Source organism: Bos indicus, chromosome 10, assembly GCF_029378745.1.
Source record: "Bos indicus isolate NIAB-ARS_2022 breed Sahiwal x Tharparkar chromosome 10, NIAB-ARS_B.indTharparkar_mat_pri_1.0, whole genome shotgun sequence".
Taxonomy (NCBI): domain Eukaryota; kingdom Metazoa; phylum Chordata; class Mammalia; order Artiodactyla; family Bovidae; genus Bos; species Bos indicus.
In genome coordinates, this window is record NC_091769.1 from 16,284,367 (window position 1) to 16,302,017 (window position 17,651).

A 17,651-nucleotide genomic window follows, 5' to 3' on the forward strand; every position below is an offset into this window, starting at 1 on the left:
CTTGGGGATGGTCTTGATTTCTGGCTCCTGTACAATGTCATGAACCTCCATCCATAGTTCATCAGGCACTCTGTCTATCAGATCTAATCCCTTAAATCTATTTCTCACTTCCACTGTATAGTCATAAGGGATTTGATTTAGGTCATACCTGAATGGTCTAGTGGTTTTCTCCACTTCAATTTCAGTCTGAATTTGGCAATAAGGAGTTCATGATCTGAGCCACAGTCAGCTCCCAGTCTTGCTTTTGCTGACTGTATAGAGCTTCTCCATCTTTGGCTGCAAAGAATATAATCAATCTTATTTCAATGTTGACCATCTGGTGATGTCCATGTGTAGAGTCTTCTCTTGTGTAGTTGGAAGAGGGTGTTTGCTATAACCAGTGCGTTCTCTTGGCACAACTCTATTAGCCTTTGCCCTGCTTCATTCTGTAATCCAAGGCCAAATTTGCCTGTTACTCCAGGTGTTTCTTGACTTCCTACTTTTGCATTCCAGTCCCCTATAATGAAAAGGACATCTTTTTTGGGTGTTAGTTCTAGAAGGTCTTGTAGGTCTTCACAGAACTGTTCAACTTCAGCTTCGTCAGTGTTACTGGTTGGGGCATAGACTTGGATTACCGTGATATTGAATGGTTTGCCTTGGAAACGAACAGAGATCATTGTGTCATTTTTGAGATTGCATTCAAGTACTGCATTTTGGACTCTTTCATTGACCATGATGGCTACTCTATTTCTTCTAAGGGATTCCTGCCCACAGTAGTAGATATAATGGTCATCTGAGTTAAATTCACCCATTTCAGTCCATCTTAGTTCACTGATTCCTAGAATGTCGATGTTCACTCTTGTCATCTCCTGTTTGACCACTTCCAATTTGCCTTGATTCATGGACTTAACATTCCAGGTTCCTATGCAATATTGCTCTTTACAGCATTGGACCCTGCTTCTATCACCAGTCCCATCCACAGCTGGATGTTGTTTTTGCTTTGGTTCCATCCCTTCCGTCTTTCTGGAGTTACTTCTCCACTCATCTCCAGTAGCATATTGGGCACCTACCGACTTGGGGAGTTCATCTTTCAGTGTCCTCTCTTTTTGCCTTTTCATACTGTTCATGCGGTTCTCAAGGCAAGAATACTGAAGCGGTTTGCCATTCCCTTCTCCAGTGGACCACATTCTGTCAGACCTCTCTAGCATGACCTGTCTGTCTTGGGTGGCCCCACACGGCATGGCTTGGTTTCATTGAGTTAGACCAGGCTGTAGTCCGGTGATCAGATTGGCCTGTGGTCTGTGATTTGGTTTCCATCTGTCTGCCCTCTGATGCCATCTCTCAGTGCCTCCCTCTTACTTGGGTTTCTCTTACTTTCAATGTGGGGTCTCTCTTCACGGCTGCTCCAGCAAAGCGCAGAAGCACAAGATATTAAGAAAAGGTGGCAAGAATACACAGAAGAACTATACAAAAAAGATCTTAATGACCCAGATAACCAGGATCACTCACCTAGAACCACACATCCTGGAGTGTGAAGTCAAGTGGGCCTTTTGAAGCATCACTAGGAACAAAGCTAGTGGCGGTGATGTAATTCCAGCTGAGCTATTTCAAATCCTAAAAGATCATGCTGTGAAAGTGCTGCACTCAGTATGCCAGCAAATTTGGAAAACTAAGCAGTGGCCACGGAACTGGAAACGGTCAGCTTTAATTCCAATCCCAAAGAAAGGCAATGCCAAAGAATGTCCAAGCTACTGCACAGTTGCAGTTGTCTCACATGCTAGCAAAGTAATTCTCAAAGATTTCCAAGCTAGGCTTCAACAGTCTGTGAACTGAGAACTTCCAGATGTTCAAGCTGGATTTAGAAAAGGCAGGGGAACCAGAGATCAAATTGCCAACATCCGTTGGATCATAGAAAAAGCAAGAGAATTCCAGAAAAACATCTGCTTCGTTGACTGTGCTAAAGCCTTTGACTATGTGGGTCACAAAACACTGTGGAAAATTCTTCAAGAGTTGGGAATAGCAGACCACCTTACCTGCCTACTGAGAAATCTGTATGCAGGTCAAGAAGCAACAGTTAGCAGACCTTGGCGACGCGGGAAGTCCAGATGCCATGGCGGCCAGAAGCGGAGGTCGCAGGCACGGTCCCTGGCTGCGACCATGGCGGAGAGGCCCGAGGACTTAAACCTGCCCAATGCCGTCATCACCAGAATCATCAAGGAGGCGCTCCCGGACGGTGTCAACATCTCCAAGGAGGCCCGGAGCGCCATCTCCCGAGCCGCCAGAAAAAAAAAAAAAAGAAGCAACAGTTAGAACCGGACATGGAACACCCGTGTTAGTTGCTCAGTTGTGTCTGACTCTTTGCAACCCCATAGACTGTAGACCACACGGCTCCTCTGTCCCTGGGATTCTCCAGGCAAGAATACTGGAGTGGGTCACCATTTCCTTCTCCAGAGGATCTTTCCAACCCAGGGATTGAACCCAGGTCTTCTGTGTTGCTGCTGCTAAGTCGCTTCAGTCGTCTCTGACTCTGTGCGGCCCCATAGATGGCAGCCCACCAGGCTCCCCTGTTCCTGGGATTCTCCAGGCAAGAACACTGGAGTGGGTTGCCTGTTCCTTCTCCAACTTCTGTGTTGCAGGCAGATTCTTTACTGTCTGAGCTACAGGGAAGTCCTGGAAGTCCTAACACTGGACTGGTTCCAAATTGGGAAAGGAGTATGTCAAGGCTGTATATTGTCACCTTGCTTATTTAACTTATATGCTGAGTACATCATGTGAATGCCAGACTGGATGAAGCACAAGCTGGAATCAAGATTGCAGGGAGAAATATCAATAACCTCAGCTATGCAGGTGAGAACCCCTTATGGCAGAAAGCAAAGAGGAACTAAAGAGCCTCTTGATGAAAGTGAAAGAGGAGAGTGAAAAAGCTGGCTTAAAACTCAACAGTCAAAAAACTAAGATCATGGCATCCGGTCCCATCACCTCACGGCAAGTAGATGGTGAAACAATGGAAACAGTGACAGACTTTATTTTCTTGGGCTCTAAATTCACTGCAGATGGCGTTGCAGCCATGAAATTAAAAGGTGCCTGCCCCTTGGAAGAAAAGCTGTGACAAACCTAGACAGCATATTAAAAATAACTTTGCTGACATAGATCCATATAGCCAAAGCTATGGTTTTTTCAATAGTCATATATGGATGTGAGAGTTGGATCTCAAAGAAAGCTGAACACTGAAGGATTGATGCTTTTGAACTGTGGTATTGGAGAAGACTCTTGGGAGTCCCTTGGACTGCAAGGAGATCAAACCAGTCAATCCTAAAGGAAATCTGTCCTGAATACTCACTGGAAGGACTGGATGCTGAAGCTGAGGCTTCAATACTTTGGCCACTTGATGGGAAGAATTGACTCATTGGAAAAGACCCTGATGCTGGGAAAGATTGAAGGCAGGAGGAGACGGAGATGACAGAGGACAGGATGGTTGGATGGCATCACCAACTCAATGCACATGAGTTTGAGCAAGGTCCAAGAGTTGGTGATGACATGGAGGCCTGGCATGTTGCAGTCCATGGGATTGCAAAGAGTTGGACTGAAGACTGAGCAACTGAACTGAGTTTAATGGACTAAGGCCTTACCTGGTAGCTCAGATGGTATAGAATCTATCTACAATGCAGGAGACCAGAGTTTGATCCCTGGTCAGGAAGATCCCCTGGAGAAGGGAATGGCAACCCCCTCCAGTGTTCCTGCCTGTGAAAGCCATGGTCAGAGCAGCCTGGCGGGCTACAGTCCATGGGATGGCAAGAGTAGGACATGACTTAGTGACTAACACTTCACTTCTTTGATGAGTTATAAGATGCTGACTTTGGCAGCAGGTGGGGGAAAGGATTTCAAGTCCAGAGAGCTATAAGTGCAAAGGCCCTAAGGCCAGAAGGTGTTTGTCTTTTTGGCAGAATAGAAATCAGGCCATTCATTCCTGAGATAACCCCAGAAGACATTGGCAAGATTTGACTTGAATTCTGAAATTTCTCCTCAACATTCCTCCTGGGAGATTGCCGAAGGGACTTTTCAATGGCCCCTTGGTATTTGTACAAATTCTTTAACTCTATAATAAATGTTCTTCAACAAATAGTTGTCACACTCATTCTCTCCATGTCAAGAAACAGGTTTCTAAATCTCGCTTTACATTTTGCCTCCTCCAGAGTATGGAACCACTAACCTCAAAGATAATTTAACCCAGCCTTAAAAAAATATGTTTGATGATGTAAAATGCACATTTCCAGAGCCCAGATGCACAGATGCGGAAGACCCAGAGTGCATGCTGGATGTGAGCATGGTTCTGGAGTTTTGAAGTTTTTATCAAAAACTCCAGTGATTTTTAATACTATAAGAGAGTTTAAGAAGCACTGATATAGTCCAACTATCCCTCCCTCTTTTGGACATAATTTCATACTTAAGAAACATGTTGCCAAATAGTAAAAAGAATTCCTAGGTACTTTTCACTTGCTCCCTTTTGGTGTTTATATTACTCTCTAACAGTGAGAAACTTGGCTCCCTTTATCTGCAATGTATTTAATGTTTCAGAACTGCTAATCCACAGCTTCAAAAAGGCCAACTAATTAGAATTCAGTGTTTCAAGTTCTTTTTGCCTTGAGCCTGAGGGCATATACTGTAGTCTAAATAGTCCAACTTGGGTAAGTGATAGCTCCCTTTCTGTGTGAGTATGTTATTCATTTGAAATGTGGTTCTGCTCAGATCATCTGTGTTTTTTGTATCAATGTTACACCTTCCCCCAAGTTTGTTGATTTTATTGTTTTTTGAGTAGGTAAGACATTAACATCCCACTCATTCATTTTACAGATGGCCTGGGAATGTGAGATTATGTTGCCAAGGCCACTGAACCCTTGGGTGTGCTGTGTGTTGGGTGCTCAGGGGACCTGGTCTCCACCTTACCACCTTTCATCAAACACTCCAGGCTTTGGTATTTTCTGGTGCTTACTGGTTAGTACGGAGAAGGCAATGGCACCCCACTCCAGTACTCTTGCCTGGAAAATCCCATGGACAGAGGAGCCTGCCGTCCATGGGGTCACTAAGAGTCGGACACGACTGAGTGACTTCACTTTCACTTTTCACTTTCATGCATTGGAGAAGGAAATGGCAACCCACTCCAGTGTTGTTGCCTGGAGAATCCCAGGGACAGGGGAGCCTGGTAGGCTGCTGTCTATGGGGTCGCACAGGGTTGGACACAACTGAAGCGACTTAGCAGCAGCAGCAGCAGCAGCAGCAGCAACTGGTTAGTAGGTTCCCACAGCTGGACTTGTTTAGCTAGGAGCTTGGATTAATTATGGTTTCAAATGTCTATAGTATCAACCCCTTTTCAGTGATTTACATAAAACCCTCCCAGTCCGGTTTGGCAGTTTCCTATCAAGTGGACCAGCAATCCCACCCAAGAGAAGTGAAAATATCTATGTCTACATAAATCACTTTACACAAATAATTATGCCAGTTTCAAAAAGTGAAAACAGCTTAAATGTTCATCAGCCAGTGAATGGGTAGATTGTCATACAATGGAATACTCATCAGCAATAAAAAGGGAAAATATTCGTGATAGATGCAACACATGGATGAATCTCAAAAAGGTTATGCTGAGTTAAAGAAGAGACATTCAGGAAAAGACAGATCTAAGGAAAGAAATCAGAAAAGTGGTTGCCAAGGGCTGAGCATAGGGAAAGGTGACTGCAAAGGGGCAGCACAAGGAATTTTTGGTGTGATGGGAATATTATACATTGGACTGTGCCAGTCATTAGAGGATGGTGTATGTTTGTCAAATATTTAGATGGTACAAATAAAAAGGTGACTTTTATTATAGGGAAAGTATACTGCAATAAACCTGATCTTCTACATTTTTATTTATTTATCTTTATTTTTGACTGTGCTGGCTCTTCGTTGCCATGCTTGGGCTATCTCTAGTTGTGGTGCATGGGCTTCTCCTTGTAGTGGCTTCTCTTGTTGGTGAGCACAGCCTCCAGGACGTGTGGGCTTCCGTAGTAGCAGCACGTGGGCTCAGTAGTTACAGTTCCCGAGCTCTAAAGCACACACTCAATAGTTGTTGCAAGGGCTTAGTTGCTCTGCAGCATGTGGGATCTTCCCAGATTGGGGATCAAAACCGTGTCTCCTGCAATGCCAGGAGGATTCTTTACCACTGAGCCACTGTTCAGTTCAGTTCAGTCGCTCAGTCGTGTCTGACTCTTTGCGACCCCATGAACCGCAGCATGCCAGGCCTCCCTGTCCATCACCAACTCCCAGAGTTCACCCAGACTCACATCCATCGAGTTAGTGATGCCATCCATCCATCTCATCCTCTGTCGTCCCCTTCTCCTACTGCCCCCAATCCATCCCAGCATCAGAGTCTTTTCCAAAGAGTCAGCTCTTCGCATGAGGTGGCCAAAGTACTGGAGTTTCAGCTTCAGCATCATTCCTTCCAAAGAACACCCAGGGCTGATCTCCTTCAGAATGGACTGGTTGGATCTCCTTGCAGTCCAAGGGACTCTCAAGAGTCTTCTCCAACACCACAGTTCAAAAGTATCAATCCTTCGGCACTCAGCCTTCTTCACAGTCCAACTCTCACATCCATACATGACCACAGGAAAAACCATAGCCTTGACCATATGGACCTTTGTTGGCAAAGTAATGTCTCTGCTTTTCAATATGCTATCTAGGTTGGTCATAACTTTCCTTCCAAGGAGTAAGCATCTTTTAATTTCATGGCTGCAGTCACCATCTGCAGTGATTTTGGAGCCCCCAAAACTAAAGTCTGACACTGTTTCCCCATCTATTTCCCATGAAGTGACGGGACCAGATGCCATGATCTTTGTTTTCTGAATGTTGAGCTTTAAGCCAACTTTTTCACTCTCCACTTTCACCTTCATCAAGAGGCTTTTTAGTTCCTCTTCACTTTCTGCCATAAGGGTGGTGTCATCTGCATATCTGAGGTTATTGATATTTCTCCTGGCAATCTTGATTCCAGCTTGTGCTTCTTCCAGCCCAGCGTTTCTCATGATGTACTCTGCATATAAGTTAAATAAGCAGGGTGACAATATACAGCCTTGACGTACTCCTTTTCCTATTTGGATCCAGTCTGTTGTTCCATGTCCAGTTCTAACTGTTGCTTCCTGACCTGCATACAGATTTCTCAAGAGGCAGGTCAGGTGGTCTCGTATTCCCATCTCTTGAAGAATTTTCCATAGTTTATTGTGATCCACACAGTCAAAGGCTTTGGCATAGTCAAGAAAGCAGAAATAGATGTTTTTCTGGAACTCTCTTGCTTTTTCCATGATCCAGTGGATGTTGGCAATTTGATCTCTGGTTCCTCTGCCTTTTCGAAAACCAGCTTGAACATCTGGAAGTTCACAGTTCACGTATTGCAGAAGCCTGGCTTGGAGAATTTTGAGCATTACTTTTACTAGCGTGTGAGATGAGTGTAATTGTGTGGTAGTTTGAGCATTCTTTGGCATTGCCTTTCTTTGGGATTGGAATGAAAACTGACCTTTTCCAGTCCTGTGGCCACTGCTGAGTTGTCCAAATTTGCTGGCATATTGAGTGCAGCACTTTCACAGCATCATCTTTTAGGATTTGAAATAGCTCAACTTGATCTCCATCACCTCCATTAGCTTTGTTCATAGTGATGCTTTCTAAGGCCCACTTGACTTCACATTCCAGGATGTCTGGCTCTAGGTCAGTGATCACACCATCGTGATTATCTGGGTCATGAAGATCTTTTTTGTACAGTTCTTCTATGTACTCTTGCCACCTCTTCTTAATATCTTCTGCTTCTGTTAGTCCATACCATTTCTGTCCTTTATCGAGCCCATCTTTGCATGAAATGTTCCCTTGGTATCTCTCGTTTTCTTGAAGAGATCTCTAGTCTTTCCCATTCTGTTGTTTTCCTCTATTTCTTTGCATTGATCGCTGAGGAAGGCTTTCTTATCTCTTCTTGCTATTCTTTGGAACTCTGCATTCAGATGCTTATATCTTTCCTTTTCTCCTTTGCTTTTCACTTCTCTTATTTTCACAGCTATTTGTAAGGCCTCCCCAGACAGCCATTTTGCTTTTTTGCATTTTTTTTCCATGGGGATGGTCTTGATCCCTGTCTCCTGTACAATGTCAAGAACCTCAGTCCATAGTTCATCAGGCACTCTATCTATCAGATCTAGGCCCCTAAATCTATTTCTCACTTCCACTGTATAATCATAAGGGATTTGATTTAGGTCATACCTGAATGGTCTAGTGGTTTTCCCTACTTTCTTCAATTTCAGTCTGAATTTGGCAATAAGGAGTTCATGATCTGAGCCACAGTCAGCTCCTGGTCTTGTTTTTGTTGACTGTATAGAGCTTCTCCATCTTTGGCTGCAAAGAATATAATCAATCTGATTTCAGTGTTGACCATCTGGTGATGTCCATGTGTAGGACACAAGAGGATGTTTGCTATGACCAGTGCATTTTCTTGGCAAAACTCTATTAGTCTTTGCCCTGCTTCATTCCGTATTCCAAGGCCAAATTTACCTGTTACTCCAGGTGTTTCTTGGCTTCCTACTTTTGCATTCCAGTCCCCTATAATGAAAAGGACATCTTTTTTGGGTGTTAGTTCTAGAAGGTCTTGTAGGTCTTCACAGAACTGTTCAACTTCAGCTTCTTTAGCGTTACTGGTTGGGGCATAGACTTAGATTATTGTGATATTGAATGGTTTGCCTTGGAAATGAACAGAGATCATTCTGTCATTTTTGAGATTGCATCCAAGTACTGCATTTCAGACTCTTTTGTTGACCATGATGGCTACTCCATTTCTTCTGAGGGAAGCTCAAACCTGATCTTTAAAAAAGCCTCCCAGTTCTAGCCTCTAGCCTCCTTCTATCTGCCTGTCCCTAACTCCGCCCCTGCTTGGCGCTCTAATTCTAGGGGGAAATGCAAATTTTTAACCAGCTATGGGGAGTGCCTGACCATTTTTGAACAGAAAAATAATATAATGAATTGGCATTAAAGCATTGTCAATGAATTTGATAAGAATATAAATGAGTGAGAAAGAAGAAACTGGCCTGAAGAAAAGCTGCTGCTACTGCTGCTAAGTCGCTTCAGTCGTGTCCGACTCTGTGCGACCCCACAGACGGCAGCCCACCAGGCTCCCCCATCCCTGGGATTCTCCAGGCAAGAACACTGGAGTGGGTTGCCATTTCCTCCTCCAGAAGAAAAGCTAGGGGTTTTAAATTATAATTGGGTCTTCCATGGGATGTTCTGTGAAAGGATGGGCTCATTCATTCCTTCAAACACATATGGAGCATCTTCATTGCTGGGCATGGGGGACATGATTGTGTCATCTAGTCAGGATGTGGGGATAAGCTGGTGGTGGTGGTGTAGTTGCTCAGTTGTGTCTCTTTGCGACCCTATGGACTGCAGTCCCCCAGGCTCCTCTGTCCATGGGATTCTCCAGGCAAGGATACTGGAGTGGGTTGCCATTTCCTCCTCTGGGGGATCTTCCCCACCCAGGGATTGAACCTGCATCTCTTGCAATTGCAGGTGGATTCTTTACCACTGAGGGAGTAGCAATCACAAATTGGAATGCGAGCTCTGAAGCAAATCAGAGGGAATGTCTTGGAGGTAGTGTGCAGAGGACTATGGATAGAGAGCAGGGATTCAGCATCCAGAGCAGGGTCGTGGGCAGAAGATCTGCTGAGAACTGAGGGTAAGGAGGCATTGTCAGAGGAAGGGAGGGAGGAGAGCTTGACAGCAGAGGGAAAGCTGTGTGAGCCCAGTGTATTCAGGCATCATGGCTGGAGGGAAGCAAGGGGAAATGATAGGTGATGAGCTTGGAGAGGAAGAACCCCAGGGCCTGGCCTGTTGAGGGTGTCCAGCAGTGGGAACTACTGTAGTATTACAAATAGGGAAATGCCATGATCAGATCTGTGATTAGTGGTGAGCTGGCTGCAAAATGGAACCAAGTTTGAAAGATGGCAGCAGGGAAGCCTGTTAGGATACTGTTTCAGTCATCCAGACAAGAGATGGTAGTGGTCGAGGGGATGGAGAGGAGGGTTTTAAAAGCTATTTAGTTGATAGAAATTTCAAGATTTGGTGACTGATTGTTGGAATAGAAGGAGAGGCAAAAGTCAAAGGTGGTACCTTGCACTTGGGTGGGTGGATAGATGGTGATGCTTGAGGGAGAACAGGTTCAGGAGAAAAGATTAGGATGGTGTTCAATGTGAGGTGCCTGTGAGGCACCCAAGTGAATTCAGCAGACTGTTGGACATATGGCTCTGGAACTCAGAGAAGCAAATATGAGTGGTATGTGAGGCCACAGGAATGGCTGGGAGTGCCTACAGAGAGGGCACAGCTAGTGAACACCAGGTGAAAACCTTAAGCCACAGTATTTAAGGCAGAAAAAAGAACTCACAAATGAGGCTGGGAAAGAGGGGCTAGAAAACTAGGAGTAAAAACAAAGACATGAGAAGAGAGGAAATATTTTTTAATCCATTAAGAGGTCAAGTAAGGTAAGGGTCAAATAGTTTTGGCATCAATGAAACATTGATCTTGGTGAGAAAAATTCCAATGGAAAGACTGAGGCCAAAGCCAGGCTACAATGTAATTAAGAGGTAATTGGCCAGCAGCCCAGGCCAATTCCTAAATAACGAAGATCCCAACCTCACACCAGGCTTCCCTGGTGATTCAGACGGTAGAGTCTACCTGCAGTGCAGGAGACCCAGATTCGATCCCTGGGTTGGGAAGATCCCCTGGAGAAGGAAATGGCAACCCACTCCAGTATTCTTGCCTGGAAAATCCCATGGATGGAGGAGCCTGATAGGTTACAGTCTGTGGAGTTGCAAATAGTTGGACACGACTGAGCGACTTCACTTCTTACTTCTCAACCTCACACTTGATAACAAAGTTCAATGGTTCAAAGACTTAAACATAAAAAAGCAATAGGCAAAATATAAGATGAAAAACATTGCTTTAATGTTAGAGTACAAAAGACTTTTTTCTGGTGTGACACAAAACAGAAGCCACAAAAGAGAAGGCTGATAAATATGCCTACCTTAAAATTTTCCCTTAGTTCAGTTCAGTTCAGTCGCTGAGTCGTGTCTGACTCTTTGCCACCCCATGAACCGCAGCATGCCAGGCCTCCCTGTCCATCACCAACTCCTGGAGTTCACTCAGACTCACGTCCATCAAGTCAGTGATGCCATCCAGCCATCTCATCCTCTGTCGTCTGCTTCTCCTACTGCCCCCAATCCTCCCAGCATCAGAGTCTTTTCCAATGAGTCAACTCTTCCCATGAGGTGGCCAAAGTACTGGAGTTTCAGCTTCAGCATCATTCCTTCCAAAGAAATCCCAGGGCTGATGTCCTTCAGAATGGACTGGTTGGATCTCCTTGCAGTCCAAGGGACTCTCAAGAGTCTTCTCCAACACCACAGTTCAAAAGCATCAATTCTTTGGCGCTCAGCCTTCTTCACAGTCCAACTCTCACATCCATACATGACCACAGAAAAAACCATAGCCTTGACTATACGGACCTTTGTTGGCAAAGTAATGTCTCTGCTTTTGAATATGCTATCTAGGTTGGTCATAACTTTCCTTCCAAGGAGCAAGCGTCTTTTAATTTCATGGCTGCAGTCACCATCTGCAGTGATTTTGGAGCCCCCTCAAAAAAAGTCTGACACTGTTTCCACTGTTTCCCCATCTATTTCCCATGAAGTGATGGGACCGGATGCCATGATCTTCATTTTCTGAATGTTGAGTTTTAAGCCAACTTTTTCACTCTCCACTTTCACTTTCATCAAGAGGCTTTTTAGTTCTTCTTCACTTTCTGCCATAAGGGTGGTGTCATCTGCATATCTGAGGTTATTGATATTTCTCCCGGCAATCTTGATTCCAGCTTGTGCTTCTTCCAGTCCAGTGTTTCTCATGATGATTATATGCAGCGTTTCTCTGCATATAAATTAAATAAGCAGGGTGACAATATACAGCCTTGACATACTCCTTTTCCTATTTGGAACCAGTCTGTTGTTCCATGTCCAGTTCTAACTGTTGCTTCCTGACCTGCATACAGATTTCTCAAGAGGCAGGTCAGGTGGTCTCGTATTCCCATCTCTTGAAGAATTTTCCATAGTTTATTGTGATCCACACCGTCAAAGGCTTTGGCATAGTCAAGAAAGCAGAAATAGATGTTTTTCTGGAACTCTCTTGCTTTTTCCATGATCCAGCGGATGTTGGCAATTTGATCTCTGGTTCCTCTGCCTTTTCGAAAACCAGCTTGAACATCAGGAAGTTTACGGTTCACATATTGCTGAAGCCTGGCTTGGAGAATTTTGAGCATTACTTTACTAGTATGTGAGATGGGTGTAATTGTGCGGTAGTTTGAGCATTCTTTGGCATTGCCTTTCTTTGGGATTGGAATGAAAACTGACCTTTTCCAGTCCTGTGGCCACTGCTGAGTTTTCCCTAAGCTGTCACAAAGCAACATAAGCAAAATTATGAACTATAAAAAATTTGAACTCATATTTTGGATGAGGACTAATTTCCTTAATATTTGAAGCACTTTTACAAATCAACAAAAAACTAACAACCCAACAGAACAAGGAGGCAAAGGATATGAACACGATTCTTAGAGAAGGAAATACAAATGGCTGTTGAACACAGGCACAGACACCCGATCTCATTTACCATAAAAGAAAATTTAAATTTGTGATTTTTTTTTCATCTACTAGCTCAACATCCACATAAAATTTGGGTAACACTTTGCTGTCTGAGAAATGTGGAAAAACAGGTCCTCTCATACATGCCTTGTGGGATTGTGCATTTGGACCTTTATGGAGGACAATTTAGCAATATCTGTGAAACATTATGTAAGACAAGTATAGTCTTTAACACAGTACTTCTCTGTAAAATGATGAATTTCCAAGTTTATTCACTGTAACTATGTAACAGCAAAGACAGGAACCATCTTTATGTGGGATATTATGGGTTGAGGATATTATGTCTATTCTTACTGGTGTCTGTTCCTGTAGAAAGTTGAGGAGAATGGGACTACAGTTCCATGAGAGCAAAGATGTAAGTGCGTATTTGATAGTCACTGGTTTAGGGGCAAAGGTCGAAGTGAGAATCAGTTCATCTTAGAATAGAGTGGTTCGGGAAGAGCTAGAGAAACCAGAGAGGGAGATTCCTGGAAGGACAAAGGAGAGAGAGAAAGAAAGCCAAGGTGATGTGATGATCTGGGAGCCAGAAAGTGAGTCTGTCTCTGCATAGGGTACAGACCAAGGACTGGACACTCCTGGGTCGGAACGACACTGCTGATCTCTGAATCAACCCTGGACTTGCCCTTCCATTGGACTTACTGGGATATGGGAAAAGAAACTCTCAGTGTCCTCAGAGAATACGGATGGGGTTTATTTCCTAATATCTGATCCTAGCTTCCCACTCCAGCCCTAGAGCCCAGACACCAGGCTGCCTGTGCACTGTCTGCGTCGGTCGCCTAGGAGACGAGCACAACATCCTACTGAGCAGGCGCCTTTTCTGAGGCCACGCCCCTTTCCGTGGGCGGGCGCTGATTGGCCCGTTTGAAATGCGCCGGGCGCGAGCTCACCTGGCTCCTCAGCGGCGTTTCCCAGATTCCTCAAGCGCCGCGCTTGAGCCGCCGAGTCGCGGTCCCTGTGGCCGGTCCCTGAGGCCCGCCGTTCTCGTCAACCCCCGACCGAGTCCGGCATCCCCGCGCGCGCGTCTGGGCAGTTCGGAGCTTACTACCATGAAGCCAGCGTGAGTACTGGGCCACGAAACTGGGGCCGGCGTCTCCCTCCGCCGCGGCAGGCCCCCGGCCGCGCCGCGGGCTCCAAGCCCTGTGCCGCTCGGGACCACCAAGCCCCCCACCAGGACTGCCCAGGGGGAGACGGGCGTGAAGACCCGTCCTCGTCCACCCCGTCTAGCTCCCTGCCTCGCGGAGTCGGGCGTCTGGGTCCCCGCCCTGGCTACACTCGGCCGCGAAGGCCCGGCCCCACGTTGGGAGGGGCGGGAGATTTGGGCCGGGACCGCCGCCTCCAATCCTTTCTCTAATTCCCCTTTCCTTCCCTGGCCGCCCGCAACCGCGGGTTGCATTTTGCCCAATTAGTGAGGGTCGGGGGTCGTCTCACGGGTGGGCCTGGTGTTGTGTCCTGGGTTTGGGGTTGGTTAGGTGGTTTCATCCGCTGAAGAGCCCTTGGCATCCGGGCGCACTGCCTGCCTTTCCTAGTCCAATTCGGTAGCTTCGGGGCCGCGACCCTCGGGTGTAGGCCAGTTCCTTTTGCTCTGTTCTTTGGTCTCAGACAACCCCGCCTCCGGCCACAAACGCCCACATTCCTCACGAAGTTGGTGACATTTGCGCCGCAGCCTAATTCCTTGACCGCTACTCGGTGACGAAATACTTGTGCAGAGAAGGTTAACTTTATAATCATCATCATGATGTAGCTGCTGCTGCTACTGCTAAGTCGCTTCAGTCGTGTCCGACTCTGTGCGACCCCATAGACGGCAGCCCACCAGGTTCCCCCGTCCCTGGGATTCTCCAGGCAAGAACACTGGAGTGGGTTGCCATTTTCTTCTCCAATGCATGAAAGTGAAAAGTGAAAGTGAAGTCGCTCAGTCGTGTCAGACTCTTAGCGACCCCATAGACTGCAGCCTACCAGGCTCTTCCCATCCACGGGATTTTCCAGGCAAGAGTACTGGAGTGGGGTGCCAAGCTAGTGGTTTGCAAAAAAAAAAAAAAAAACAGCTTGTTTTCTTAAGAGGCTAAAGTCAAAATTTTTATCTTTGGGGGGAAAAAATATTGAGTTAAGTAAACCTACCCTAATATTTTGCACTTAAAACACGAATTTGTTTTGTTTCATTGGGAAAGTGCTGAGAAAGTATTTTAACAACCTGTATAGTCCAAGCCAGTAATTTCACTTAGTGTTAGATGTTTATCTCGTCTATAGATAAATGCGGGGGAAGGGGGAGTGTCATACTAGAGAAGTGGTGAAATAAACCAAAATATCTGTTTCTACTGCCCCCACTTAAGAGAGCACAAAATTGCAGTTTAGGGACCACATTTTGTCTGGGAACAAAGGATGATAGTTTTGAGAATTCAATGGTCACTTGTTCTTTAAAAATAAAGACATAAATCTTGATCAAAGAGTGGATTTCTCCATCTGCATTTTTATAATCTAGAAATTAATCACTTGGTCTGCCTTGGCAATGGGCTAAACACAACATGTGTGCTTTATGAAATGCCTTTTGAGATAAGCTTGCTCAATTATCTGTTGAATTTTCAAATTTGTAATGCCTGTAAAATTTTTGGTCAAGAAAGCAAACCACTTAACATACAGAACTATAAGAAGATATTTAAAAAACCAGAATTTGACTGAGTAAATTGTAAAGATCTTATAAGTTTTATTCAATGATTCATGAATCAGACAGCATCCTATCTAGCAAAAAGGTGTTCCTAAGAGCTGTATAAAATGGAAGATTTTTATGGGGGGGTTGTGGAACAAAGGAATTATATTAGCAACGAGTGGATTGTTAGTAGCTAGGTGAGCTTCCTTTACTCTATGGCAGGGGTCTATCAGACAGATCACTTTACCAGTGCTGACCAGATAATTCCAGATTGACTGGTTTAAGATTCTTCTATTGGGAGTGGTTGGAACTGTAAGTTAGGTATTAAGTCACAATTTGGTGACATGGAACTTAGCACAAATAACTCCATTTTGGGCCTGTTATTTCTGTTTTTGGTGCCACAGATGTCTCCTAAGCCAAATTTTAATTGCTTTTAATTTTCGCATGTCACAAACACTCTCCTACTAAGGTAGTTTGTATGTATTCATATTATTTGGGGCATAGTGTTTTGGAATTGCTAAAGAATAATTTTATAACCCTTAGGAAGATTGTCTCTATATGAATTATAGGTTAGGTTTTTATATGTTAGTGTTGAACTGAAGTGTTTTTTGTTTCTATGACCAGGAGGACTAAGACACCCAGGAAACCACCAGTGAAAAAAGGATCCCAAACGAGTCTTAAAGACCCAGTTGGGGTAAGGTCTGCCTGTGAATTTGTGTGTTCTTCCTTCAGTCCCTTTATGTTTTGTATGCTTGAAAGGGACAGAGATGTGGAAGTGAAAACAAACAATATTTAGCTAAAAGGACTGTACTAAATTGCTTAAGGCTGATTCCAGCTTTGAAATTTTGTTTCTATGTAGGATTTATTAGTCCGGTAAAATGAAGCCTTTGGTTGTCAGTTGCATACTTCCTATAACTACTTATATTTGAAAAGCTAGATAATGAAAAAATATTCTTCAACTATGTTGGAGATATTCTTCATAGTCTCTGGGATGGGGAGAAATTTTGTGCTTGGATGAACATCCTCTCCTATCTTTATGACAGTTATATAGTAACTTGTGGCATACTTCAAGAGTAAAGCCCCAAACTCCATGCTTTTGGGGACCAAGTTTCATAGACTCTGGTTTAGAACAGTTTCATTTATCTTGTGACTACTCTATGAACTTCACTAGTTTCAGGCTTGGGAACTTTTAAAAGCAAATGGCAAATAACATTGGCTTGCTCTGTTTTTTTTTTTGTTTGTTTTAATTTTTGCCTTCATTGGCACTGGAGTGTTATCTCTTGATCTGAGTTGTGGGAACCAGATGCTTTGCATATACAGCTGAACAGTTTTCTCCCAACCCTATTACTGATTAAGAAGATGACGTTTTGAATGTCTCACTTTAGTATATTGTGTTAAGCTGGCAAGTTTTACCTGACATCCAATTCCAAACAATCCTAAAAGCTTTTCAGATATTTTTCATTGTGTGATATGTTCTTGATTTTTAGAGTTTTGATTTTATGTGCATTTAAAATTTTCTCATATCTAATATATATGTTTGCATTTGACAGTCAGCAAATTGGGTAGCAGATTTTTGGCTTTGGTAGCTCTTAAGTTTATATAGCTCTCAAGTTTAGATGCCAAATGTTGGTTGATGAATGAATAGATGAGTGAAGGAAAAGTCAGGTAAAAAGTCAGCCTTTGTTGTTTAAGCACCTTCTTGTATTTTCAGGTGTACTGTAGGGTACGCCCACTGAGCCTTCCTGAGCAAGAGTGTTGCATAGAAGTAATCAATAATACAACAGTTCAGCTTCATACTCCTGAGGGTAACAGACTCAACAGAAATGGAGACTATAAGGAGGTAATTCTGATTGGAACCAACTGTTTTTAATTGATAGGTTCTTTCTTGAATTGGTTTTCTACTTTTTAAATATGACAAAATTCCTGTGTTCCCACTTTACTGAAAGACTTATTTACTTCAGTCTAACTACCTACCATATTAAAAGTGTCTAATTTCTGGGTTGTATAAACACACCTTTGGTATACTGAAGTTAAAAGATTGTTTTTAGATGATAATTTCTTATACTGGATATTTATTGCTCTTTAGAGCATATGTTAGGGATAGTTTAATGTGGAATGATATCTGTGCTAGGCAGTTACATATAAATATATAGTTCCATGTGTGGGATTGAAGTAACATTTAATAGGCATTGTGTACTTGTATCGATTTCTTATGAAGTGTTTTTATTTTTGTAAACAAGCAAAGAGTTGAGTTCAGTAAACATGTGCTAAGCTGGAGGGTGGAAGGAGACTTTTAAAAA

General features: G+C 43.9%; 1 protein-coding gene across 5 annotated transcripts in view; it reads left to right on the forward strand.

The window, feature by feature from the left end:
- The window catches only part of KIF23 (kinesin family member 23), a 60,017-nt gene that overhangs the window by 5,646 nt on the left and 36,720 nt on the right, over positions 1-17,651 (forward strand). Inside the window, exons 1-3 of one of the 5 annotated variants that reach the window (XM_070796989.1) lie at positions 12,864-13,767; positions 15,976-16,045; positions 17,063-17,191. In XM_070796989.1, coding sequence (XP_070653090.1) covers positions 13,577-13,767; positions 15,976-16,045; positions 17,063-17,191 — 390 coding nt within the window. In that variant the 5' untranslated portion in view covers positions 12,864-13,576. Of the gene's footprint in view, positions 1-12,863; positions 13,768-15,975; positions 16,046-17,062; positions 17,192-17,651 lie in introns of those variants that run through there. The other 4 variants (XM_019968193.2, XM_070796987.1, XM_019968192.2 and 1 more) reach the window with 4 other exon arrangements.